The sequence below is a fragment of the Trichinella spiralis genome (assembly GCF_000181795.1).
Source record: "Trichinella spiralis strain ISS 195 chromosome Unknown Scfld4, whole genome shotgun sequence".
Lineage (NCBI taxonomy): Eukaryota > Metazoa > Nematoda > Enoplea > Trichinellida > Trichinellidae > Trichinella > Trichinella spiralis.
Window position 1 is genome coordinate 2,814,345 of NW_003526943.1, and position 26,395 is coordinate 2,840,739.

Sequence of the window (26,395 nt, forward strand, 5' to 3'; positions counted from 1 at the left end):
ACAAATTTGTCAATTCTTACACCATATATTTTTGACGGAAGAGAATCAACATGGGAAAGAATGCTAACTTAAAATGCTGTTGCCACAATTGCACCACGTGCTGTGGTTTGGATTATTAAACTAGCGCATCAAACAAGTACAATGCTTTGGAATGTAATAATCGATCATTTCCATCTATTGTTCATATTCGATCAACAAACCACAGTGATGACAAATAATAATTATCGAACCGAAGACAATAAACAGCAAAAATTGTAAAGCAGGAAAAAGATGAACTGCGTGAAATTGGAAGTAAGTTGACATAAAATTATCCAAGTTCAATGTAAAAGTTGTAACAGTTGCATGCATAAGTGTTGTGATATAAGTGATGGATTTTGTTCAGCTGAGCAAGATTTTGGCAAGTTTTCTGGACAACCCAAATTGCACGCATTTGAAAAGCTTGCCTGACGGTCTGGACTGGAAAACAGCTCGACGGGTTAACATTAGCGGCAAAGTAGAATGACGAGGGTTGACGACAAGGCTAAAAATCGATTCGTCTAAACTGGCAAGCGGCTGTTACACTGCGACGTTTCCTCACTTTGCCACGTTCTTATGCTTGGAAAGGATCGCTTTTAAACGTATCAGCAGCGTTTATGAAGACATCCAATCGTAATAAGTCAACGATCGAATCAAAAGCGGGCAAATCAAGTCGACGCAGTCGTCCTACTCTTTATTTATAACTTGATAGTTAAAAATTGCACATTAATTCTTGCTTTTTGTTAATTTGTAATTTCAGTGCCGTTTATTCGCTTCGCTGAACTGTTTTCCAATTCATTAAATCTTATCAATGAATTTGCATGTCGAATTAACATTCTTATTCAAATAGAAAATCCACAATTCAGCTTGACAAACAATTGCTGTCACGTTAGCACATTTGCTTCATTTCAACGAATTTGTCTGAAGGAAATTTTATAGATTGTGATATTTTTTTGGCCATTCAAAGCATACGTCTGGTTTAATAATAGGTTTTATTATATTACGTGATCAGAATTGTACACACCCTCCTTTTACTGAACACTTTTTAACGTATAGTGATGACGTTCAACATAATGCTGATTTGTTATTTATTAGTCTTGAAATGCTAAATTATATGAGAAATAAATAAAAATTTTATTGTTTTTCAAAGATTCTTGATGCATTATGCAGAAAAAGGTTTGATTTCCTCATATTTTTCTTACTTTCATAATTGATAAAATAGTTTAACATGATATAATGTAATTTTTTAGTCATATTAAATGCTTATTCATGAAATTTTACTTACGTTTCGATTATTCAACATTTTAATCATTCAGCACTTACGTTTCAATTTCAAAAGCTTTTTAAAAAATATCGCTGCACAAGAAATTGAAACTTATGAATTTGCTTATATAGATTTTATTGAATTTTAGCCGAAAGCATACAAATGATGGCAGTGATTAAATTACTAGCATGACATAAAAGTTAACCTGTTAATTATTTTTTACAGTTCATAGAAATATTGCAGTATCCTAAATAGGTATTACTTTCGAATTTATCATTGAATAATAACAACATTTTATATATTTAAATTATTTTATAAATCTAATCAATATTTGAAAAAATGAAGCATTGCATTTTATAACTTAATTTTTGTTCAAAATTTTCATAATATCAAACTATAACAGTGAATGGTTTCTCATAAATATACATAGTTTAAATTAATATTCTGTTATACTTGTTTGTAAATCTTTTCCCAATAATTTTTTATACTTGAAATATTGCTCCATAATAATTTACAGAATCTACTGCTATTTAAACGCAAATTATTCATAGAAGAATAATTTCAGATTTACTCAAAATAAGTGAACTTAAATCTGGTATGTAAATGGAAACAACTTTGGACATACAAAAATTTTATTTTCTACTTTTAAAATTTATATCACATCAAATATTAATTTTTATTTACTTTTAAAACTTTATTTTTATTATGATTAACCTTATTAAATATTTAAAGTTTTAGCATAAATTTTTATAAGCATTTTATCCAATAAAATGAAAGCAAAACATATTAAAGTAGATATACAGTGTAAATGCCTGCAGTAAAGTAATTGTGCTTCATTATAAAAACCTAACTAAGATATTCAAATTATATAATGCTTATAAAATTAAGGGAAAATTTTTTAACTTGTTTGACAGTGCAACAATTTAAATTTCTAGCTTTAAAATTGGTAGATTTAAGCAGCAGATAAACTAATGCTCGATAAGAATAGCAATGAGGCAGTAAAAATGAATAGAAACGAAAATTTCCAATATTAAATAATATGCATTCCTAAACTAGCTTACCATGCTGATCTGAAAATCAATAGAAAAGTTTAACAATGTTTGCTTACTACAATAGGAAAAAATTTATAAAATACTTCTTCAGATATTTAAAACGAAACTAAAAGATTTTTTCATTTTATCTTTAGTATTCAACTCATATTCATTCCTGCTATTCAAATAGTGCTGCAACTGATTTCAAGTATAATTTTCTGGTGTTTTTCATAATAACACAAAAACAAAATGTATGATGCAATTTTAATAAAGAAAACTAAAAATCAGCATAGTACATTAAAATTGCAGGTTTCATAGTGTTGCAATTGGAGGTTTTACATTATTTTGTTTGAAATTTAAAAAATTTTTATTATATTTGTCTTTTAATAAGAGCTATATATTTTAATTTTAAATAAATTAGAACATTTACATTTCAAAGACAACTGTTTTGCATACAGTAATATGAGTGATGCGTCATTGGTTATGACACTTCATATTTTGTTGTGCTTTAAGTGAAAAATAACGCTAGAATACTCAGGTTCTAATTTTTTAGTTTAATCATATTTGTTACATCTTACTTAATTTTGGAATTACTATATTCTTTGATTTATATCACAATATTGCTTTCAACGCATTGCAATAATAGCATGCATTATTATTTCCATTTAATAATTATAAATAATATAATTACACTTTTTATGCAAAAAAATAAACAAATTCCATAAGAATAATCTGATTAACACTTTTAGTTTTTAAAATTATATAATATATAATATGTGTTGCGCATAAAGTAATGCCTCATTATATATTAAATTCTCAAGCATTATGGGGCAAGGGCGCCTGTTTTCTTAATTATTTTTGTACAGACAGTGTGATGCATAACTTTCTTATGCATGCATTTAGTAATATTTACATATTTAATTTTCTGAAATTTATAAGAGCAAAATCAGTAAATACAAAAATCAGATTAAATAATCATTTTGAAACAAATTTAAAATTACTTATTAATTTCTATTAAACTCTGAAGAATACTTACATTCTTTCAATTCTGTCAATACGTAATTGCTTAAATGCATTTAAAGCTAATTTATTAGCATATGTTATTTAGTGAATTTATGAGATTTATAAAAATTTTTAAATTAAAGGAATTTTATGTTACTAAAATATATCAAAATTTTTATTAACTCTAAAATATAAATAAAATGAAATCTTAAACAACTTCACTGAATCAAATTTGCCTTCGCTTAATAAACACTAATTATACTCTCTTTTATTGACTACATTATAACTTATCCTGCCATTCCTTCAGTTTAAATATTCATCCTAAACTTTCAATTTTAAAAATTATTTCTTCAAATAATAAGCACTTTTTGATAAATTTCAGTGTTCAATAAAGAAATCATTATTTACTGAATATTTAATTCAAACTTAAAAGCTGTAGCTTCATTACTTTGATAACTTTGGCAGCTTAAATTTCAAACTGTTTACATACTTGAACTATTCATGTAACATGCTTTATGCGTTCTGTTTGTATTTAAAAAAATATGCTAATACATTAGTTAAAACAAAGAAGTAATATATGTCATTTAATCTATGCAACAAATTGTAATCATAGATTTTTGTAATGAGTATTTATAAGGTTTCATCACTGATTGAATGAAGTTTCTATTCATATTTAGTGGTGAATGTAAATGATGAAACTGTAACTTGCTAGATTTGATTAGACAAAGATCAGCTAAACTGCAATGAGTTTTCAGGCAAAAATCGAACTAGATTAAATCGACAGTCAGAAATAAGAGCATTATTGAAGAACAGCATAAGTAAAGGGCTGCATTTGTAAGAAGGCAACTTAGCACTGAAGAGAGAAATAGTAACACCAGTAAACTACCTTAATTCAAATTTGATGATATTATGTATCATTTTATTGACTATCGTGTGAAAACTGCACTTGTTGCCAGCTGCGTCTATTTCTTTTATCTGAATTGCCATTAACCATCTAAGCAAGTTGGCTTACCTTATCTTTTGTTTTTTGGTCAATATTTTTTAAATAGAACTCTTTTACTTAAAAGCAGCTTATACTGCAAAGATTTTTATTATAACTTGTATTTTTTAAAGAATACTGATTTCATTTTTTACATGAAAAGTACATTGATATTGTGAACCATCAGAATTTGAAACATATCACGTATCATTATTGATTATCAATGATGCCTGATTGGAAGAAAAGAGAAAAGAAGACGCTGAATGCTCATTTCCGTTTGTACGATAAACTTCAGGTATCCAGAGTTTGGCAGTAAAAGTATTCCCATTTTCGTATTTTGAATCATTACGACTCCAGCTCATGGAATGCACTCCAATTTGGCTTTGTTTTTGAAAGTGCTGCTGTGCATTAACTAAAATAAAAAATACAACTAAGCAGAGTCCATTATTTATTATTTATGCATATTATTTATATTGTAATTATACTACATGTATTATTTATAATGTATCATTTTTGAAAAATTACTGAACAGTAGGAAAGCAAGTGACAAAGCAAAAACTTTTGCAAAACTTAGATAACAGCAATTATTTTTTAATTTAAATTTTACATTAATCAAAACATTATTTTTATAAGTTGCTATTCAGAAAGTCTTATTCTGCAATACAAAATTTTTCTAGCCTTATGAATCATTTTAAATTTAAATACTTTAAAGTAAAAAATTTAATTAAAAGTAAAGTCTAAATAAAAGATAATTGCTTTCATTATATTTCAAAGCAACAGTTCATTGAAAGAAGTATAAAAAATCATAAAATAAAAATTATCTGCTCTTACCATACTGATTATTAATTTTTCCTTCTGTTTCTGACAAAAAGATCGTTTCACTCAACCCACTCGAACGATTATTAGATGAAAGCAAATCACAAGGCAATTCATTGGGTTCTTTCTCTAAAACTTCCTGCAAAAACTGTATATATCCAATAGCTAGTTTAAGAGTATCAACTTTGGAAAGTCGTTTTTCATAAGGCAGCGTTGGAATGCGGTGTCGAAGACCATCAAAAGCGTCATTAATGCTCTGCATTCGACGTCTTTCGCGCAGGTTTGCCGCACGTCTTTGTCGTAACTGAACTTCACGATTTCGATACCTCTTTTTAATCTTTTTTTCTTGTTTTTTTGTAGGCGGTGGTATTGCAACTTGAGTTAGAAAATCAAAATTATTTTCTTCACCATCGCAATGTAGATCAGCAACAGAGCCAAAATCCATAGATTCTGAGCTGAAATTTCCTCTATCTGTCAAAAATAATTCTGCTGACGATTCAGAAATGTGGCAATTTTCTGTATAAGGAAAAGCTTCGTGGTTCATTACAGCATTCATCATTCCATGCAAACTCTCATTTCCATTGATATGAAAATTTGACGCAGCTTGACTGTTGTACATGTTTTCAAAATTGTTGTATGAATTAAAATCAAAATTTTGCTCTTGCATCATCAGAGATGCATCTGAATAAGTATTTTTCAATCCTGAAACTGTTCCAAAAAAGTTATTCATCATAACGTATAAGCAAAATAAAATACAGTGCTGATTCGGAAAAATTATCGCCAGTGGCCAAAACTGGCGCTTAGTGCTTAATGTTGAGCACGATCGGTTTACCAAATAAATAGTGGGTCACAGATAACACTAACTCCGCCCAGTGCATTTCAACCAATGGCAGCTTTTCACTGTCTCCATTAAATTAATTATCACTTTACTGCTTTGCTTGAGTTTGTTAAAAATATATTTGAAATTTTAGTATTCAGAAAATAAAATTAATCATTTTTATTTTGCAACTTCAATTTACTTTTATAAATATTCTTTCTTATTTTTATAATGAAATACCTGAATTTGATTTATTAGAACCATTTAAGATATAAACTTGATTTCTTTACTGCACTTTATAAGCATGTTATTTATTAAAAAATTCAGTAACATGTTTCGTAAGTTATGAAAAAAACTGTGACTTATTTTCATGCTGAAAAAATAAAATTTTTTGGTGATTAATCATGCCAGCACCAATTTTAAAACTTCACGCACACTCTGCTTAGTAATAAATATAAGGTAACGCCATTATGGCCACATATATGTGTATATAATATTTTTATTTGAGAAATTTTCATTCTTGATCTAGAGAAATGACTTTAAAAATTAACTGAATTATGAGTTAGCATTGCAAAATACTATAAAATGAAAACAATAGCTTTCGCATGTTATAAATTTTGCTGAAAACTAAATATCTTCAGAATAAATTCAAATAATCATATTTTTAGCAAATCAGTATATTAAATTTCAGGCAAGCATACTGGTTACAAAAACAAATTCTGAATCGATGTTTATTCGATAAAGATAAAATAAAAAATGACAAATTCATGATTCATCTTGTTTTTTATTATAAATTTGAAACGTTCACACTTAGCTAATTAGCTACATATAATCAATCACTCTTAATTCGACAGCACAGTGATTGCATAACTTTACACCAATAAGATAATTATCAGCACGCTCATTATCAATGCAGATTGAAAAGTGAATCATTTTACAGTAGAATGACTGTAAATAATAATAATGATAAATAGGCTTATTTTTGACTCTTCATTTTATTTTATTCGGGAACAATTGAATTTTTACTGTAATTCGATTGGGCAACACAAATCACGTCTGCTTTCCTTCGTACGCCAGTCAGAATTGTTGACTAATCTACAGTAAGAACGACAGAGTGACTTCGTTGCACAGTTAATCGCTTGCTTTTATGTCACTTGACTTATCAATATTATTGGTCAGATGATGCGAACTGCACGTGATGAATTTTTTTCTTTTCTGCCATATTGCTGTACGCCAGATTAGTATATTTGTATACCAAAATTATAGACAGAGATGAGCAAACGTGTAAAAATGATCGAAAGGTGACAAGTTCAATTGACGCTGTTTAATCAAATTAATGCTTTGTTACGTTTTAAGCATACTTGGTGAGTGTTATCCACTGACCTATAACAAACTGAAGATGTTGCCCGTTCATGATACTTGACACCAACAAAGTACATAGATGGCCAGTTACTGTCGACCAAAATTCAGTTCACTGGTATCAAAAAATTGCAGTGACAAAAAAGAAATATTCTGATTTTTCTCTGTACAAGTAATATAAAATAAGAACATAACATAATAATGCATATTGCATTTATCGTTTTCAACTTCAGACAAATTTAGGTTTGACCTGTATATTTAAAAGAAATAAAACTGTGCATTGTTAATTAAAAATAAATGTTATACAGAGAAATCCTGAACAAAATTTTGCATCTTATTACAATGACTGGAAATTATTAATGTTTTTTTACAGTCGCTAATTTTAAAATGAAAACGTGAAATATATAAGTTTGGAACAAAAATACTTTTATACTTAAATTTTTTATATTTATGATCATTTTATTTTATTTTTGGTACTTAGTACATTATAATTGTTTAAATATCTTAATGATAAAATTATTTTAGTTTTAATACAAAATTGACATTTTTATTAGATTTTTCAGACTATTACTATCATTAACAATTCTGGAGTTTAGAGAGATCCCATTCCTTCAGTTTTGAAATGAACTGCAGTGTATTATTTATTGTTCACTTTTTCCGTAATTTGTGTACGAGGTTTCAATGCAGCTTATAATTTCCATTTTTCTTCTAAAATGGTAAAACACGAGCTATTTTTTAATATGTTAACCCTAAATAATCCAAAAATCCTGATTTCAGACGATTTCTTTTTTCATTTGTTAAAGAAGCAGCAAAGCAGTTTTGTCGCAAGACTACGATTGTATTACGCAAATCTTTCTTCCAGACTAATGAAAAGAATAAAGAGCGTCTTGCTTGAGCAACTAAAAGTAGCTTTTATAGCTTGCACAGACAGCACCAGGTGTGTGGGTTAAGAACACTTAAAAAGCTTGTGCATCATTTGATCAGCTATTAGCAAATATTCAGAAAAGCTTACGATATATTTGCACTGGCTACTATAAGTATTGTATTCCGGTGCGTCAGCTGTAATCATCAATTAAAGTACGCCGCATTGATTGACCTGAATTACTGTGAACACAATTATAACAGATTGGAGATGTAAGTTTTGGACTTTTCAACGAGTGAAGATTTGCAGCAGTCATATTTGCAATTGACGTGTGAAAACAATATATATATATATATATACAATGAAGATGAGCAGTTACAAGAATAAAATGTAAAATATGAAAATTTATATTATGACATTACTGTGATTCATTAGTAATGTACATATATGTTCATTAAATGCCTGATTATAAATAATTGCATTTCATTCAGATTTATGAAGTAATGAGCAGCAGAAGAAAGTCTTAAGTTTTTATTTTTTACTTTTATTTAATCTGCTTAAGTAGAATATTTTAAATGAATTTTTATCAAAGCAATGCAGAATACGCTGTAGTTCTGCATTCACTTGAATAAGAGCTTTACAATAACAGCTATGCCGTCGTTCCTGATTATAATATATTTTTTGCACATGAATTTATTGCACTTCTTTAAGATCACCTTTATTCTAATATACGCATCATTACAGAAAATACAATGTCTGCACATGCAACATTGCATATGTTTTCAATGTCAACAATTCTTTTACTTTCAAATAATTTATAATGATTTGCGCAAACTGATGAGTTTGAAATTTGATAATAAACAGATTTAAAAAGTAAACATTTCACAGATAGCTTTACGAATTCAAGCATTTTAGTTAAAGTAAAAATTTAGAGAGCTGAATAAGTCGAACTTCTAGCATCAGAGAAGCATGTCAGTAATTAATCTTCTGCATTATTAAATTGAACTAATTACTCAACTAACATTGACAATCTTTGCAGCAGTGCTTTAGATTAAAATTCGTGTTTTGATAAAAAACAAATTAAATTTTTAACAAATGAAATTTTATTTTATAATTTTCTCAAATAATTTTCCCCTCATTTTCAAAGACAACTAACAGAATAAACAGCTGCAATAGACAAAGCGTAAGCAGCACATAATTGAGTGCTACCCGTCATAATTGAAACAAATTGTTTAATTCTACACGTCCATCACATAAAATGAGATGGGCAATAAACATTTTACCAAGATAAGTAAAATTGACTAGAAGAAAATCACACTGAAAAATGTTTTCATGATATCCAAATAAATGCCACGGCAATGCAAGCTGTTACTTAAATAAAAAAAAATTATTAATAAAATAGCGGTAATTTTTTTTGTTTTAATTACCCCAAAACCATCCCATTCGCAAGGCTGAAGAGCTGCTAGCAATCACACATTCGTGGGGTCGTAATTTTTGAAGCAATGAACCAAAATGACTCCATCTTGACGGTGATAAAAAGTTACTGATAGCGTTGTTATTTTTATTATCTACAAAAAATTGAAAATGAAAAAATTTGTTGCAATAATGCTTATTTAATCAAAAATTGCACAGTGTGATATAAAATTATATTGCATAACAAAGTTTTAGACAAAGCATCTAGCATGCATGAAATTACAGCGATAGATATTGAAAACACTGTTTTATATTTGAATATATCATTTGCAATTGCATACGATTAACCATGTAGTTGAATTTTAATTAAATTAATTAATGTAAAACCTAATTTACCTGCAACAAAAACAGTGTAATGTTCACAGTTGGAATATTTCACAGCTACGTGCCTGACTTGTACATCCACTTCATGCATTTCCAATTGCAAATGCTTTGAAAGAATGGGTAAAATATCTTCTCTGAAATAGTGAAAAAAAATTATCTTAACTAAAAGAAAGCAATTCTTAATTTTTCGAATCATTTTAACTGGAAACTTCCGTTTTGTTCATATATTATTATATATCTTTGTTTGATTCATCAAATTTCATTTTTTATAAAACATTTTTTCTCTGAATGAAACTTTTTATGAATGTTTCCTTGAATGAATATTTAAAAAATATAAAAAATTATAACTTACACAGTCAATGAGCGATCTGCTGTTATGTTAACGGATTTCACCTCGACAAATTCCAAAAGAGCACAGACCTTTTTACTTGGATTTTTGACGCTTTTTAAAAGCAAAACTTTTCCAGATACTAAAAAAATTAAGCTCAGCTGCTGGTGTTCAAACTTGAATAAGATGAATTATGAAACAAATGAATCAACGTTTTTTTTACTCACGACGCCATGTAATGATAAAGTACATTAGCAATTCACAACATAATAACTTAACAGATATGAAAAAATAAAAGTCAAAAAAGAAAAAAATATTTAAAATTTTACATTAAAATAATTTTTTCTAAATAACCTATGTTCTATAATTTTCTTTCATGTTTCGAAACAGAAATATATCACAAACTGGCACATGTCAATTGCCGACTTTGTTGAATAGAAAAATGAATAATATAAAATGAACATCTGTGATTTTATTCAAAAATGCATATAGCAGAAAAAATTCTTATTCAAATTAACTTACCACTGTAGGGACCATGAAGAGGCATGAACGGAACACAAAATTTATCACGTTCATTAGTATGTAAAACTGTTTCAGATTTCAGAGTGAAGTCACCAATTGCACAAATAAGTTTGTTTCTTCGGCATACTCTAGTGTAATTCTAAATTAAATTTATCATTATTAAATATTTGTTTATTAGATTAATTGATGACATTTCATAATGAAAGTTGATTAAAATAGAATTTAGGCATAATTATTGAAATTCATACAGGCAACCTGTATTAAAAAAACAAATAATAAGCATTGTATATGTATGAACAAACAAAATTACAGTAAATAATGCAGTTTTAACTTTCCAGATTTGTGATAAATAAAATTCTGATAATAAATAAAATAAAATTATGTATCAATCATGTTTTCATAATATTTCATGTTGTTGCAGAACAGATTTATTGTTATTTGTAAAAATCATTGAACTATGACAAAGATGCTCTCAGGTGCATTGTTAAATATGAAAACTGGACAGTCGGAAAAAAGCAACCTACATTCAACTGCGACATACTTGGAGCAGATGCTATTCACATTAATTTTCTTACCATATGAATGTTTCATTTTTCATTGCTGAACTTTCTAATTATTCAGTTTCACAGTACAGTAAAGAACACATCAAATCTGTTTATTTATTATTATAACTAAATAAATTAATGATTGACAAATTAAAAATAAATGTTTTCTCAACTTTCTTAGTCTATTTAAAACTGTAAAACAATGCCAATAAAGTGCTTTTTTGTAGTATAAAATAAACTTGGATTTAACATGAGATATCATAAATTCCTTCAATTCATCAGTTTTTAAATCAAATTAAAAAATACCAAAAAAATTCAAAAATGAAAAATTCATCTTTATATATTATTCGTTGAAAAATTATTCCATTTAAAATATACAGTGAAATTTATCATATAAAAGCATTACTTACAGATTGTGAAATACGAATATAAAATGGGTTGTATACTGATTGTTCAGAATTACATGCTGACAAATCGTTAGTATCCAATATTACAGCAACCATTTCTTCATATTCCTAAAAATCAAGCAACAGTAAAATGGAGAAGAAACTTTTCAATTATTAAAACAAAAAATCCATTAATAATTAATAAAAATCAATAATAATCCCAGTGCATTATTTAAATGCATGATGAATTAAGCTCTTTAAAGTTTAGAAAAATATTGAAATTTACTTCATCTATATGGAATTTTATGTTGTTACAATATAATCAAATTAATAAATTCAATTTATTTTAACAAGACTACATTTTAACAGTTGAATAAATATGTAAATGCAAAATAACAAGATGAATTCATTTAAAATATCTAAAAATTCATTATTATCAGTAATCAGTTTAATAAATAAAAGGTATACAGATTTACTTCTTCTCCACTAAGTTCATAGTAGACAGCAGCAGGAGAATCGATTCCAGTTGTTGGATTGTCAACTGAAACATACTGAACCTAAAGAGAATTTTCGTTTCAAATAAATTTATAGATATATTATATATTTAAATAAAAAATTCTTTTCCTCACCATTGTTATTTCACCATGTAGGTGAGAACTGTCAAAATGTGCTGTTAAAATAACTGGCTTCACTTTGCTGTCGGTAGCTGTTCTGTTTCGAGAAAAGCAAGACGTTGTTGTTTCATCAGTCAAGGTGATGTTAGCACATGCGGAAGCAAAGTCAAAATTTAAGCTCAACGTATTTCCAATTATTGAAAATGGCCCATTCAAAGGCAACAATTCAGTCGCGTAAATACCGAGACCCTAAAATGCCAGTATCATTAAAAAAATAAATTCATAAACGATGAAGATTTTTATAAAGATATTGAAATAAAATTAAAAAAAGAAACATAAAAAGCGAACTTTCTGCATAGGAGAAAGCAATAAGATTGTTTTGACGCAATTGTGTCAATGTTATTTTAAAGCTTGAGACAATTAATTGTCAACGTTGTTCTCAAGCAGGATATGAATATTTTGAAACAAGTATCACACACCAATATGTTTGCCAATTCATGCATATTATTGAAATAAGCAGTAGTCGTGTGCAATGCTTATTGAATTCAAGTGCATTTATTATTGCCATTGAAAAATACTTCTACACTGAACACAGCACACACTTGAAAGTGGTAAAAAAGCAGTACAGGCAAGAATATACAAAAGGTGCAAATAAAATTGTCAAACTTACCAACAGTTGGTCACGTTGTCCAGTGAAAAAAAGTTCACCGTATTTTTCATTCAAACTGCCAATTGGACAACTTTCGGCCGCTTTCAAGCAATAATCCGAGCCGAGTTTGGCCGGATCGAATAAATCTCTGTCTGCTGAACAGGCCATCTCCTCTTGGGACCAGCCGGTGGATTTTTCGCTAATTTCCCATACCGCCTTTTCGGGCGCAGTCAAGTCGAACAACATCTGCACGTCGGGCACGATCCAAGTGGTCGACTGCCAGTGGTCGTCCAATTGGTGGAACTTCACCACGCCCAAGGCCGGATAGAAGAACCTGGCCACGGCTGTTCTCACGTTGGCCGGCTGCAGAGTGTAACAAGCTGGCTCTGCACCGGCGGTCTGAATTTCCAACTTGTGGAACATGATGCTCCGGTCGCCGTACAAAGTTACGTCTAAGGCGATTTGTACGGTGCTGTTCTGCTGGTTGATCAGATTCAGTTTGCTTTTTTCAGTAATTTCAGATTCACATTGATTTTTGTTGTCCAAATCCAAAGGTACAAAAATGCTAGCTGTGGTTTTTTGTTCAGCTTTTCGAGTCGTTGATGTGCGGGTGAGTGTCAGCGGATGGAAGGGCGACTGTTGGCGAATTTCTATCCGATCGTCGTCCGGTAGCGTGAAGTCGAGACCGTCATAGACGGCCACCGGCGACAACGAAGCACAAGCAAGCGTGGTCGATTGACGCCAGGCGTGGTCCGAGTCGGCCCGTCTGATCACCAGCACCGAGTTGGTCAGTTCTGAGAGGTGGTGTTGGACGTTGTCGACCGTGACCAGCCGGGGTTCGGTATCCGGCTGCAAAAGTTGGCGGTCGTCGGTCGAATGGAACCAGAGCGGTGCCTTTTCGGCCGACAGGCGACACGACGAATCCGAAGGTTCACGGCCATTTCTAGTGTCCGGCCACCACTTGCGTCTTATTGACCAGCCAACCTGGGTTTCGGAATTTTCACCGTTGACCAGCAACGACAAGAGCTGTATCCGCCGGTGACGTTGCAACGAGAACACGTAGACTGGGCCGGCGACTTGGCTGCCGTAGAAGCGACCCAGGTAGATTTGGGCGTCGTCGAGCCAGTTGGCGCAGACGGCCACGTCGGTGCCAACGCCCCTCACCAGCACGCTGAACACACGATCAGTGAAATGAGGTGCCAATTCGAGCGGATCTTTTTCGTTCACCAAATGGCGACCGTCGCTGGTCAAAGCCACCGGTACCGTATAGCTGCCGTTGGTCAGCGGATGCGGCTGCCAGCCGGCCAACGACGAGCAGTCGTGGTCACCTTGTAGAAATGGCGCATCGTGAAATGACACTTCGACGTGGGTGACAGTCACCGGGAGACCGGTCAAATTCACCTGAAGCTCAACATTACTATCGGGCGATTTGGAATCGAAATTCAGCCAGCCGACCACGCCCTGATCCCCTAAATACAGTCGAACTGCGGACGCAGACCTCAAGTGATGATGATGAACCGTGATCAGACAGAAAATCACTCCAACACTGATCGAATACATTTGGAAGCGACTGAACAAAAGCGACAAAAGCAATTAAATTCTTATTAATTATAATATACAATTATTAATTATCAGTATGATCAATTTCACCTCAGGGAACGAGATGAAGAAAAAAGTATTTTTCAACTTTTCGACTTCTTCTTCTTCTTTCTTCGACTGCTCCGTGCACTGAAAAACAGTTCAAACCATAAATGCAATGGCCATTTTCTCAAGTACACGCACACACATAACACATATTGAAGGGAGAGAGAAGCCTGTTTTCACGGCTGGAATGCTTTTCGGGTCACCGTAGGCGGACGACATACAAACCAAATTTATCATCCAAACATCAGAAGAAAATAACCAGCCAAACTGTGCTTCTTATTGCTATTTCTGTTTTTTTACTTCTCTGCAAATCATTCCATCAATATACGAACAGTTTTATTCAAAAAAAATATCCCCACACAACTTTGGGCTGCTGCTGCTTTTCCTTTTTCTTCTTTGATAATTCACAGTATCATCATCATTACTGAATTGTAAAATTTAACTTTTTTCAAATTTTCCAACAAATAATAATTTTTTCACATCTATTCATCTTTTATTGTTGATTGAATAATGCTTTATTCTGCATTTTAATCATTAATCGAACGCTTTTCATTGCTCAAATTAAATTTCCATCATTTCATTAATGTGAATAATCAATCCCCTTGCCAAACTATTTCGCTTTTGTACTACTTTTCATTAATTTCTCATTTGTGAAATCAAAAAAAGAATTTTTTTTTGAAATTTAAGCGTTTCGCTTTGATAATTTCACAACTGAAACAATTTCAAACCTTTGTCACATTTATTCACATTACGTTGAAAAAGCACATTACTGCAATCATCGCCACACAAAATTTAATACCATTTAAATTAATCGACTCAATTGACCGCTTTTTAAACATGAAAAAGTCACCACCACATAAAATTATATCTATTACACGAAAAATGAATAAATGGTAAAAGAAAAAATACGTAAACAAGGGTGTATAAACAGAAAAAGATAGACCGAAAGATTATACATAGGTGTGTATGAAGATGTTTCACTGAATGAGGAAACACCAATCAACAGGACAGGACTAAAATTATCTGAATATGGATCGACATTTCTCTCTTCTTATCTATCAACTTGTATGTTCGAATCAGCAGATTCGTCCGACTTTTTCTTCACACCTCGTTGCTTTTCAGCCTATTGTTGAAAGGTGAAAAAAATACAAATTTGAAATGTTCGCATTAAAAATAAAACATTACCAAAGCTTTCCAATCTTGATACGGAAAACGTGCAGTCCTAAACCGGCGAAGGTGTGTCTTAAAATAAAAAAAAATCATTACATGATAACAGCATACATTTCCATATAACTACATACCAAAAAGTCGCTTCCCAATCCAAAATCTTTCAGTTTCTGAAGTAGCTCTTCGTCATTCTTCTCAAGCGCTGCTTTAATTCCATCCTATTACATAATTAATTATTATCAAGTGTCAGAACATTTGCATAAATGAAAAAAATAAAAACAATAAAATTAAACAAAATTAAAGTCAAGAAAAAAATACCCTTGTAAGTTCCCGGTTTGGTGACTTGAGTCGAGTAATTAATGCATGCTCTGCACAGTATTTTTCAGTTACAACTGCCGAAACCGTACACTTCGGAAAAGTACACTTCTTGAACAAATGCTGCTTCTTCTCCACATAGGCGTCTGAAAATCAATTTTTGCTTCGTATACTTTCCAAATTCTATTCCTCAATTGCAACTTACGTTTGTCACAATAATTCAACAATGGCAGAGCATACCTATCGCAAATACGTTGTCCAAATATCTCGTATGAACATGTACTGCTAAAAAAGGGAAAAAAAACCAACGTTAACCTATCATCATCATCATCATCATTGAGAAAAAAGGAGGAAAATAACAACGTGTTTTCCAGATGATCTTTCTCCAAAGCCATGTAGCGCAAAACTTCGCTTTGATTTCGCACAAAAAGTCGACTGCTATTTTGACACTTTTCTACCGAAATGTTCCAACGATCTTCAACGGAAGTTTCTTCTGCAAATTCAAAACAGCTCAATATATAAATAAATAAATAAATAAACAAACAAACAACAAGGCATCAAAAAAAAATAAACAGCAATGCTGTAACTTTTTTTACCCTGACCCTGCCATCCCGACTGCACCATTCGCAATTGGTATTTCATCGTCAAAGCAGCAGCTAATTCTAACAACGTATTTTCATATTGAATGTGATAATCGCGCACCATTGGGTTTATTTCTTTACGAGTCAAAATCTGAACACGTCTGTAATAAAACATCAGTGTATAAACTTTTTAAAAATGTTAACACAAAACAGATAACATTAACAAATCATTTCATGATGACCAAAATAAGTTCAAAATTTACTTCAATATTATTTCATTTGCAAACTGATCACTGACAAATGAACTGATTATAAATCAATACAAAACAACAAATAATTTCTACCTGAAAGGACCATCATCTTCAAGAAGACAATGATAAGGCAGATCCGGTACAGGAAGGCTTGTTTTCATTATTTCCATTTCTGGCTCTGATTCAGTTTCAGAACTTTCATCTAAACATAAATAAATAAATGTATATATATACATCCAATTTTAGCATGGGTTAGCAGAGAAGTTTGAGCAAAACTTTACCCATACTGCTGAAAGTGTTGTTCAATGGAGATGTGTCTTGCTTTCTTTTAACATTCCGTTTGGGCTTTTTCAGATATTCCATAAACGATTCCAATTCTTTGTCTGCTATATATCGAGCATTCTTTCGCCTAGCATCTTTCCGTTTATCCAGCTCCATATGCAAAATTACCTCCTCATGCTGTTCGCACAATCTACACAAATTATATACATATACATATATACAACTGAAAAATAAATCATCACGAAAAACCAACTTACCCAGTTTGAGAATGCAACAATGAAATCGATTTTGGACATCTTAGTTTTGAAGAGTCCATTGGATACCGGCATTGCATCAATCCGTATTGAGGATCTGGCGGTGCGTGGTTTATGCAAAGTCCAACTGAACCAAACGCTGGAAGACCGCACTCGTTTCCAGGATACTGACACATCTGTACTTTTTCATCTTCATCATCGTTCGCTTCCATCACAATGCTTTGCATCTGATCTGCTGCCAAAGACGGTGGCTGCGCACGAACTATATACATTTTTATTTACAACATTTTTCAATTCATACACTGTTGTCTGTTAAAGCTACCTTTTTTTGATCTGCCACGTTTTTTCTTAACAGGCTGTCTCCGTTTTATTCGCTCCAATATTGAGCTGTCACTGGGCGCAGCCAATTTCCGTCCAATCTGAGCTTTCGATAAATACAAAACTTTTGATGAAGAAGCCTGCGGGAACCTAGCCTAAAATGCAACGCTTAAGTCAACTACATATTATTACTCTGAAGTTCACAACAACAATAAATAAAATATGAACATATATTTAAAAAACTATTTTGCAAAAATATAAATGCAACTTGCAACAATTTTTTTTCTGGTCACAATTGGCTTCAACAGATGCTGCTTTTTGATTGCTGAATTTCCGCTTCGAGAAATTAGCTCTTTGAAATGACGGCGTACTGTAAAAACATTGTAAGCTGGCACAATCAATCGACAACTTCGTTGCAAGTTACCGTTTTCAAATGGATCTCCACGCTGCTGCTCTGCATGCGTAAGCTTTGCTGACAAAGTAGAAGGTCGTGTTATATGTCTTCTCAAAATACTATTTGTGAGCGTGTTTCGTGCCGGATCAGTCTTCACAAGCAACAAACCTGGCGCCCGACGAACAGCAGAACTTTTGGCATTAGTAGATTCCGTTACCACCGCTCTTCTACCAAGCTCTATTTTGATATTGGATAAATTCATCTTTGTCTAAACAAAAAAACCACAACTGATATGAAATGCCTCCCAATTTCAAAGGATCAAATAATGCTGAAGATCGAACACGTTGAAATTTCATAATTTTGTCAAGAACGCCCATTTTATCAAATGTAGCATTTAAAAAATTATGCAAATAAGCAGTAAAAAATTATATTTGATAATGTAATATTCAATGTAAAATGTAAATGAGTTTTCTTTTGCAAATCACTTCACCTATACTGAAACTGAAATTTTCGTAATGCATTCTGTTCTATATACAAGTAAGATTGCAATGATCAGTTAACATACAACAGTATAACGTTTTCTGCTATTCATTCACCGAATACAAAAAAACACACAATACGAGCATATTAAACAACAGGGATTACAACACATTACTAACACGTTCACTCTTACAAATAATGCCCGTACCGTAGGAATACACAGATGGTTAAGCATAATATTTTTATCTTCTACTATAACAGGAAATCTTCTCAATCAACAATGTGTTATAACACATTCAATCACTAAAATCCAAAATTTTCAAACTTTCTTTATTCCTCTTTTAACCTAATAACAGTTCTTAACTAGCTTAAACAAATAAAGTAATTAGCAGAAAAAATACGAAAAGATAGCAAAATGTGTTAATTCGCCATATCCACGCTTAACCGTCAATTCCAGACAAGCATCTGAGCAAATTCTTACACAAACAAATACAAAACGCGCGTTGAAAATTTAAAAGAAAACCAAAAATTAAAAGAAAAGTAATATTTAAAACATTATTTGTTTTTCATAACGGAAAATTTTCTGATGCAATTTTAAACGTAACTACGAAAAAATTAAAAACTAAGATGAAACTAAACCAATAAAAAATTCATCTAAAAATAAGAAGATCTGAACTCCAATTAATTGAGAAAGAAAGACATAATTAACACGATAAAAACATTATCAACTAACAAATTTAACTGCGCAATAAATGCACTAACAAATAACTATGTAAAAGAAAAACTTGAACACGCATAAACACATATATAGATTTGTTTACGTTCAGGAATGCAGAAGTTATATATTTTTATATGTTTAAACATACATATGAACGATTTCTAAATAAGTACTAACATCTACACGACACTATACTGAAATAAAAATTACAGTATAAAATACCAATAAAGATTATCAAGTTACGTTAAAATTATTATTGTAGTGAAAAATATAAATTAAGAAATGACAAAAATTCTGTATTAATTAAGTTGATAAATTTTTTCAGTATTATGTTAAAAATTTAAATATTAAAATAAAAATTATTTCGGAATTACTACGCATTATTGTCAGCATTACTACTGATAACTTTACTTTGGCAGAATGAATTTCACCGAATGCAATTATTGCTTGTATCTGATTGTTCTGATTAAGTAATACTTTAAAAATAATGCTAATTATTAACCACAGTTTCGAATTTTGTCATAAAGGATGGACAACTTCTTCCAAAGGAGTCTGTACTTTACACTCAGACTTCAGAAGAAATTTTCAACATATACGTAAAATCACTTGTAATAGAATTTTAATCTTGTAAACAGCAAAACTTAAACCGTCTGTGCAGGCTATAATTTGGAACAAAGCTATGATGATAAAAGCAGAACGTTGACTTTGTCTTCGTAGATGAAGACTTATAAGAAGATTCTATTCTGTCACTTTTTTAAAACCTAATTTAGTGTTTGATTAATCAGTATTTGTGAAAACTTACTCATGATCACAATTATTATCTTATTATGAGCATTACTGTTTTAAAATGTGTATAAATGGCTAACAATTTTGAGATGCATTCTTTTTTAACTGCTAAATCTTTAAATTTAAGCATTAGAACTTAACGTATAAAGATTTAAAAAGATTATAACATAATACATTAATAAATTTTTTTTTGTTAATGATTATTTTCTATGTGTATTTTGTATTGTAAAATTTTGTCAGTTTTTGATTATAACTATAAGAATTTATTCTTATTCAAGACTTAACAAACTGAGACAAAGACATCATCACAAACAGGCCAAGTTTTAATTTCTATTTATTTTTAACAGAACCTCAATTTTTAATACTGTCAATACAGTAAGTTGAACCATCAATAGTAAATTAATATTTTTCTCATTTACTACATGCCCGCCTATTTATAAATTTAATCAAAAATGAAAACGAATGCACTTTTATTTATCACTGGGTAATTTTTTTGATGAATTTGTGAAATGTACATGGAAATTTTTTAATACTATGCAATTATATTCTGTTAATTAACAGGTGTTTTATTGCTCAGTCACGTAGCGCTTTTTTAATCAGGGTTACTTCTGATGGAAAAGCGGTAACTTTTTTTCAGTTAGATGCTTTTCAAAAATTATGGGTATGGATGTTCGTTATAATACAGCTATGCTTGTACAATTAGTTCATTACAGACAGAAGGAAACTATAACGTGGTGATGGATTTTGGAAATATTCTACCTCTCACTGAGCCCAAAGGTGTCTCAAGATTATTTTTGAATGAAACCTTCAGCACACTGTATGCTTCAATCATGACAGGTAGCGAATTACAAGGCATTTTTATAATCTTCATTTTACTTTTTACTTTTTTCTAAATTCTTCTCTTAGTTTAGTTAATTGGAGATTAATTTTAGTTTTCATTTGTCGCATTATGTTGATTTTTGTAATATGTTTGTATGACTAAACTATTAAATTAATTTTTTTCATTCATGTCATTGCATTTATTCATTTCTGTACTTTTTACTACTGCTATTGTTTGAATGTGATTTTTAAAATATTTAACAATTAATTTGAACTTGATTTATAACATATGCATTGCAATTATTACGTTTGATTTATTTATAATTAACAGCGTTAAGACAAATATATTTTTGTTTGACAAATTAATTTTTATGTTTACAAATAATATTTTCTTGATTTCTGAGATTTAATTAACAGTGTTAATGGAATGAAAATTGGCTTATGTTTGGATTTTACGTTTAGACATCAATGCTCCAAATGAATATACATTGGTTGAAAAAGAAAACATGCTTTGGTTTGTTGTCGGTATTACAGGCAGTGAAGAGAATAAAGAAAAAGCGGTCGCTTTTGTAATAAACCATTTTCTGTCAAAAGGCAAAGGTAATTGCTGAAATGACATAAAAATAATTCGATCATATAAGTATTTTATTTTATTTTATTTTATTTATTAGTATTTCGTCCTCACGTTTATTTGATTTATGAAAATGACAAATTATTGTTATTTTGTGTTCATCTGGAGAGCTTTCTTTTCGATATGTGGATGAAATTATTTACGAAAATTCGTTGACTTCCAACAAATAATGCTCACCTTTCTCAAGTGAGCAAAAATGCAATATTTTTGTGAAACGTTTAAAAATTTTAAACATATCAAAGTTTAGATTTATAATGAGATCAACCTGGTTTTTCGGTTGTTTGTTTACTGGTTTATTTTATGTAAAATGTTTGTATGAATTTGTTCATCTACTTTTCATCCGGTGGTGTTTTATTGTACAAATTAGCCTTAGTTAAGATTTTTAGCAAAGAATGACCAAGACAATCGTTTAAAAAAAGTAAAATATGTCACGAATATTTCATCATTTTAAATTTAATCTGAAAATAATTTATTTCCAACTCCTATACAATCAATCTTTTAAGCACGGTACAGAATTGGTGGATGAAATGCAATAATTTTGAAAATTACTGCAATTGAAAGAACAAATTATTCTGAGAATTTTTATATGGAACAATCTGATTGTCAGTTAAAATGTTTAGGATTTTCCTGACAGTTCTTTTAAATAAGAAAAACTTTGATATTTCGGATCTGTAATGATCAATGCAGATCTTTTGTAAAGATGATAATAAATCACTGCACCTTAAAATAGGAAACGATCAACGTGTAAAGAATAAAGTAAATCCAGTGAAAACTTACACAATCTGTGAATAGTGTAAACGGCAACTAAACCTGGTCCAAAAGATATTTCATATTCGCGTCCATTTCTGTATTGCTAAATAATTGCAACATGGTCGAATTATTGCGTAATGTGAATAATTTTTAGTCAATACTTACAAGACTGCAAATGTGGAACGTTAGCGATAGAACCAAATAAATTAACCACGCCCATACAGTATATTGAAATCGTTTGAAAAGCACCATTATTAATCCTGCTTGGAAGACGTGCGTGGTGAATATAGTTAGGAAGAGGATGATCAATGCCATCACTGTGCAAGTGTCTTGAATTCTAAATTGAATTGTTTTATTTATTTAAATTTAGATATTATTTATTTATTTATTTAAATGCTGTTGTATTGATGATGTCACACTTGTCGTTTTAATTTTTATCATTTGAATCATCATCGTTCAATGAAAGCATTTAAAAAATTTTATTAATCAAGCTTAATATGTAAACTATTTTTAAAATTATTTTATAAGATTTCAAGGCACATGATATTTAAAATTAAAAGAAAATGGTATTTTATTGTAATAATTATATGTAAATTAAGATAAACTGTTGAGAAGTTAAAAATGGATGTGAATTTTTTGAACGTACGCATACAGCATCAGCTGCGCTGTGTTGCTCCAGAAAAACAAAGGAGTTGTAATATTGAAGCATAAATCCAACATAAGAAGCAAAACTTGTAATGAAAGAATTTGAGCATTGCAAATTTCGAACATTTCTTTGGCCAACCTCCAACTGATGTTTCTAGTTTCCTTGGCAACTTAACATACAGTATACTCAATTAATCAATCGAGGATTTGCTTTGAAAATTTTGTATTTGTTTAATTATTTTTTATTTATTGAAATTAATAAATTCCTTGATCAGTTTATTTAAAATGATAATATTATTTTGTTGAGTTTAATTTATATTTATAAATAAAGTAACGGCATTAAGTAAATTAAAATAAAAGATTTAAAATTTAATAATGAAAGCTTCTTTATCCTTATTTTCAGTAATGTTTTGTAAATATAAATTAGTTCTGCAATATTTTACGTCACTTTTAGAAATATTGAATATCTTTACACATAGCTAATTTTGTTTATTTTTATTATGAAAAGCGTTAAATTATAGCAGATTAAGCATTTTACTTAAGCAAATTGATATTTGTTTAAAACTGTTGATGTAATTTTACATAAATGAATCATTTGTTTGTTATTTGTTTTTGTTTTACAGATCTCATCAAGTTTCAGAGGAACAAAACTTTTGAGGATGATATTTTTCAGATTCAAACTGTTAAATATTTATTGATTGCAAAAACTGTTTTGCAGTTTGATTATTTTTGGCAGTTGGATGAGCATTAATTAATTTGGGTATTCAGTTAATCATTTCGTATTCATAATGCCATATGAATATTAATTTTCAAATCATAATATTTATTCATTAAAATTATTCATGATTTTTTATTGTTTACGTAAAATGAAAATTGATTCATGAATTAAACATGCAGATTATACACGTTTGAAGCTACTTCATTAACTGCTATTTAAAACATGTTTTTTTTTATTTTACTTTTTTCAAATTTAAAATAAGATATTTTAACAAGTTTTATGGCTCTTACTAAAAAAATTTACTCAAGTAATAATTTGATATCCACTTTCTGTTTTTCAGCCATTTAATTTGTATATTATGTTTTGTTATTTTGAATCAATGGATACAGCTCATCTAATTAATTATTCTACACGCTGTTTTCTTTTAGACGTTGTTGCTTGTTAATACATTTTAAATTACTTATTATAGGATAATTTATGAAGTGCTACTTTTTGTCCGTTTTTTGCATTTAATTATTTTTTGAATGATGAAACAATTTGTGTAAATGATAAAAATAAATAAATTCATTCATTAAAATTTTATAAAAATTTTGCATGATCTTTCACAGATTATTTTTATTTTCATACAACAAATGTAAATGAAGTGTTTGTTATTACTCTGTTTTTATCTTTGAAGAAGAAACAGTGTTAGCAAAAATTTTAATTTTCATAGGTTATTCATCGTTTTATTAAATGCATTTCGAAGCAGAATTCTAATAAAAACAGCATTATTTGAAATAATGAGTTAATTATCAATGTTTGGTAAAGTAAGTGCGCATATTTTGCATTTGTCAATTGCAGAATATTTTAAGGCGGAAATGTGAAAAGAATCAAAAGAAAAGAAAGAAAAGAACCAAAGAATTTTATCTATGGGCTATGAGAAAAATCTATTAGCTAAAATGTTAAGAATTTTCAATACTGATAAAATGAAGCATTTTTTTAATGATGAAACTGTTGAATAAGCTTCATGTAAAATTAACTGAAATGACGGTTATTATAAACTGTGGAAACTGACAGACAATTTTCACTAAAATTTAAGAAGGTAATTGTTTCGAATTATTGTTATTGTGAACTTTTATAAATCACATCTGTTTTCAGCTGTGTGTGAATATTCTCTGAAAATTTCGGTCGATTTAAGTAATTATCAGTCAGATTGAATAATTATCTATGATCAAAAAAATTCTGATGCATAAAGAAATATTTTTATATCCTTACAAGAGAATTGAATCATTATTTATAAAATAAATACGCCATAAAAAGAAATTAAATGACATTCTGATGTAAATTATTTTTTAAAGTAAAACTAAGTTTACAGTACATTTTTTAAATATTTAACTAAGCTGATTTTAATACGAAGTTAACATAAATTTTGTGAAGTATTCTCTGATTCTGCACAATCGCATATTTTCATCAAAATGTTTTTCTTGTTGCATTTAATTTTTAATATATATTAATACTCGAATTACTCAAAAACTGGAAAAAAGAATGTTTATTTTTACATTAATAAAGAAGCTCTTCTTTTTATTTGTTTAGAATAAAAAGCTTTTTAGAATTCTTTTCCTGCATTTCAGCGTACTGATAAAGTAAAGTAATGCTATTTTTCAACTTTGAGCTGTTCTTACTGAATGACTTGCTGTTTGGTGATATTTTCTTTGATGTCGAAAAACATCTTCTAAAATAAGCGTGTATTTTCAAAACATTTGCAAATGCAAATTCCTTATATACTGTATTGTAATACTCAGTCACGTTGATGTTTTAAGCATAAACGGAGATACGCGGACATAGTGTATTGTGATCTGCAGATGAAACTTTAAAATCTTAGATTAATATAAACATTATTTTCATTATTCGAATAACACATTACATTTTTTAGAACAAAATTTGTCGATAATATTGTTTATAGAGTTTATCATATCCTCATTTATCACCTGGTAATCGTTTAACTAAGTGCCAAAAATCTTGTTGAAACCAATGAACAGTAGTTACTTAAGTGAAAAAGTATTTGATTATCCATTAGGGAGGGGGCGGCCACCCAAGTCACTATATCAACGCTACTGGCAGTAATCTTTTCTAAACGGTGTTTGCAAATTGTGTTTTCAGTAACTTCAGCTAGTAGCACTTGAAAAAAATTTACTTTTTTTAAATTAATGCCTCACATAAACAAATTTTGAAAATAATAAATGGTATCATTGTATCATACTATACCATATCATATCTAATAGTATCATATCACATAATATTGTAAAATACCATATCATATCATATCCTATCCTATCCTATCCTATCCTATCCTATCCTATCATATCATATCACATCATATCATACTAAGTCCTTTCATCAGTCAAACTGAATTTATAAATTCTACGTACAAGTGCTACGTATGATAAACCTAATACTGCTTTGTAAACAGAGTTCATTTTAGAGCAGCTTCTCTTATGCACTTGTTCATAGCTTAAATGCCATTTGCGGTATTATTCAAGTATCGTTTTTTCATTTTTTAAAAAGAATATATAGTTCTTCATAGCAGTAACTTAGTTATATTGATTTATTGTTCTACAAACATTTTTGATATTTGCTAAAATTCATTTGGTAAAATGAGTTATCAGAAAATAGCCTG

General features: G+C 29.8%; 5 protein-coding genes across 5 annotated transcripts; 2 read left to right on the forward strand and 3 right to left on the reverse strand.

Moving 5' to 3' along the window:
* Positions 1 to 589: 589 nt before the first annotated feature.
* Positions 590 to 6,017, reverse strand: Tsp_00668 (pancreas transcription factor 1 subunit alpha). The gene is made up of 5 exons (XM_003376462.1): positions 5,972 to 6,017; positions 5,123 to 5,788; positions 4,582 to 4,703; positions 2,415 to 2,437; positions 590 to 707 (listed from the first exon to the last, which is right to left on the reverse strand). Exons 1-5 carry the CDS (start codon positions 6,015 to 6,017, stop codon positions 590 to 592), a joined length of 975 nt encoding a protein of 324 aa, XP_003376510.1.
* A 238-nt stretch (positions 6,018 to 6,255) lies between these two features.
* Positions 6,256 to 8,959, forward strand: Tsp_00667 (ATP-dependent RNA helicase DDX19B). The gene is made up of 4 exons (XM_003376463.1): positions 6,256 to 6,262; positions 8,061 to 8,220; positions 8,286 to 8,417; positions 8,890 to 8,959. The coding sequence occupies exons 1-4, from the start codon at positions 6,256 to 6,258 to the stop codon at positions 8,957 to 8,959; spliced, it is 369 nt and encodes a 122-aa protein (XP_003376511.1).
* Positions 8,960 to 9,564: 605 nt separating this feature from the next.
* Tsp_00666 (ATP-dependent RNA helicase DDX19B) lies at positions 9,565 to 18,454 on the reverse strand. Its single transcript, XM_003376464.1, has 15 exons — positions 18,170 to 18,454; positions 17,803 to 17,953; positions 17,484 to 17,742; positions 17,226 to 17,416; positions 17,038 to 17,146; positions 16,709 to 16,854; positions 16,116 to 16,258; positions 15,932 to 16,015; positions 14,637 to 14,714; positions 13,008 to 14,387; positions 12,353 to 12,586; positions 11,748 to 11,852; positions 10,676 to 10,734; positions 9,955 to 10,076; positions 9,565 to 9,713 (listed from the first exon to the last, which is right to left on the reverse strand). The coding sequence occupies exons 1-15, from the start codon at positions 18,452 to 18,454 to the stop codon at positions 9,565 to 9,567; spliced, it is 3,495 nt and encodes a 1,164-aa protein (XP_003376512.1).
* A 2,174-nt stretch (positions 18,455 to 20,628) lies between these two features.
* On the forward strand, positions 20,629 to 22,162 carry Tsp_00665 (conserved hypothetical protein). The gene is made up of 7 exons (XM_003376465.1): positions 20,629 to 20,660; positions 20,738 to 20,798; positions 20,890 to 20,953; positions 21,458 to 21,595; positions 21,667 to 21,680; positions 21,874 to 21,894; positions 22,130 to 22,162. The coding sequence occupies exons 1-7, from the start codon at positions 20,629 to 20,631 to the stop codon at positions 22,160 to 22,162; spliced, it is 363 nt and encodes a 120-aa protein (XP_003376513.1).
* An 80-nt stretch (positions 22,163 to 22,242) lies between these two features.
* On the reverse strand, positions 22,243 to 22,691 carry Tsp_00664 (transmembrane protein 138). Its single transcript, XM_003376466.1, has 3 exons — positions 22,542 to 22,691; positions 22,404 to 22,479; positions 22,243 to 22,346 (listed from the first exon to the last, which is right to left on the reverse strand). Exons 1-3 carry the CDS (start codon positions 22,689 to 22,691, stop codon positions 22,243 to 22,245), a joined length of 330 nt encoding a protein of 109 aa, XP_003376514.1.
* Between the last annotated feature and the right edge of the window lie 3,704 nt (positions 22,692 to 26,395).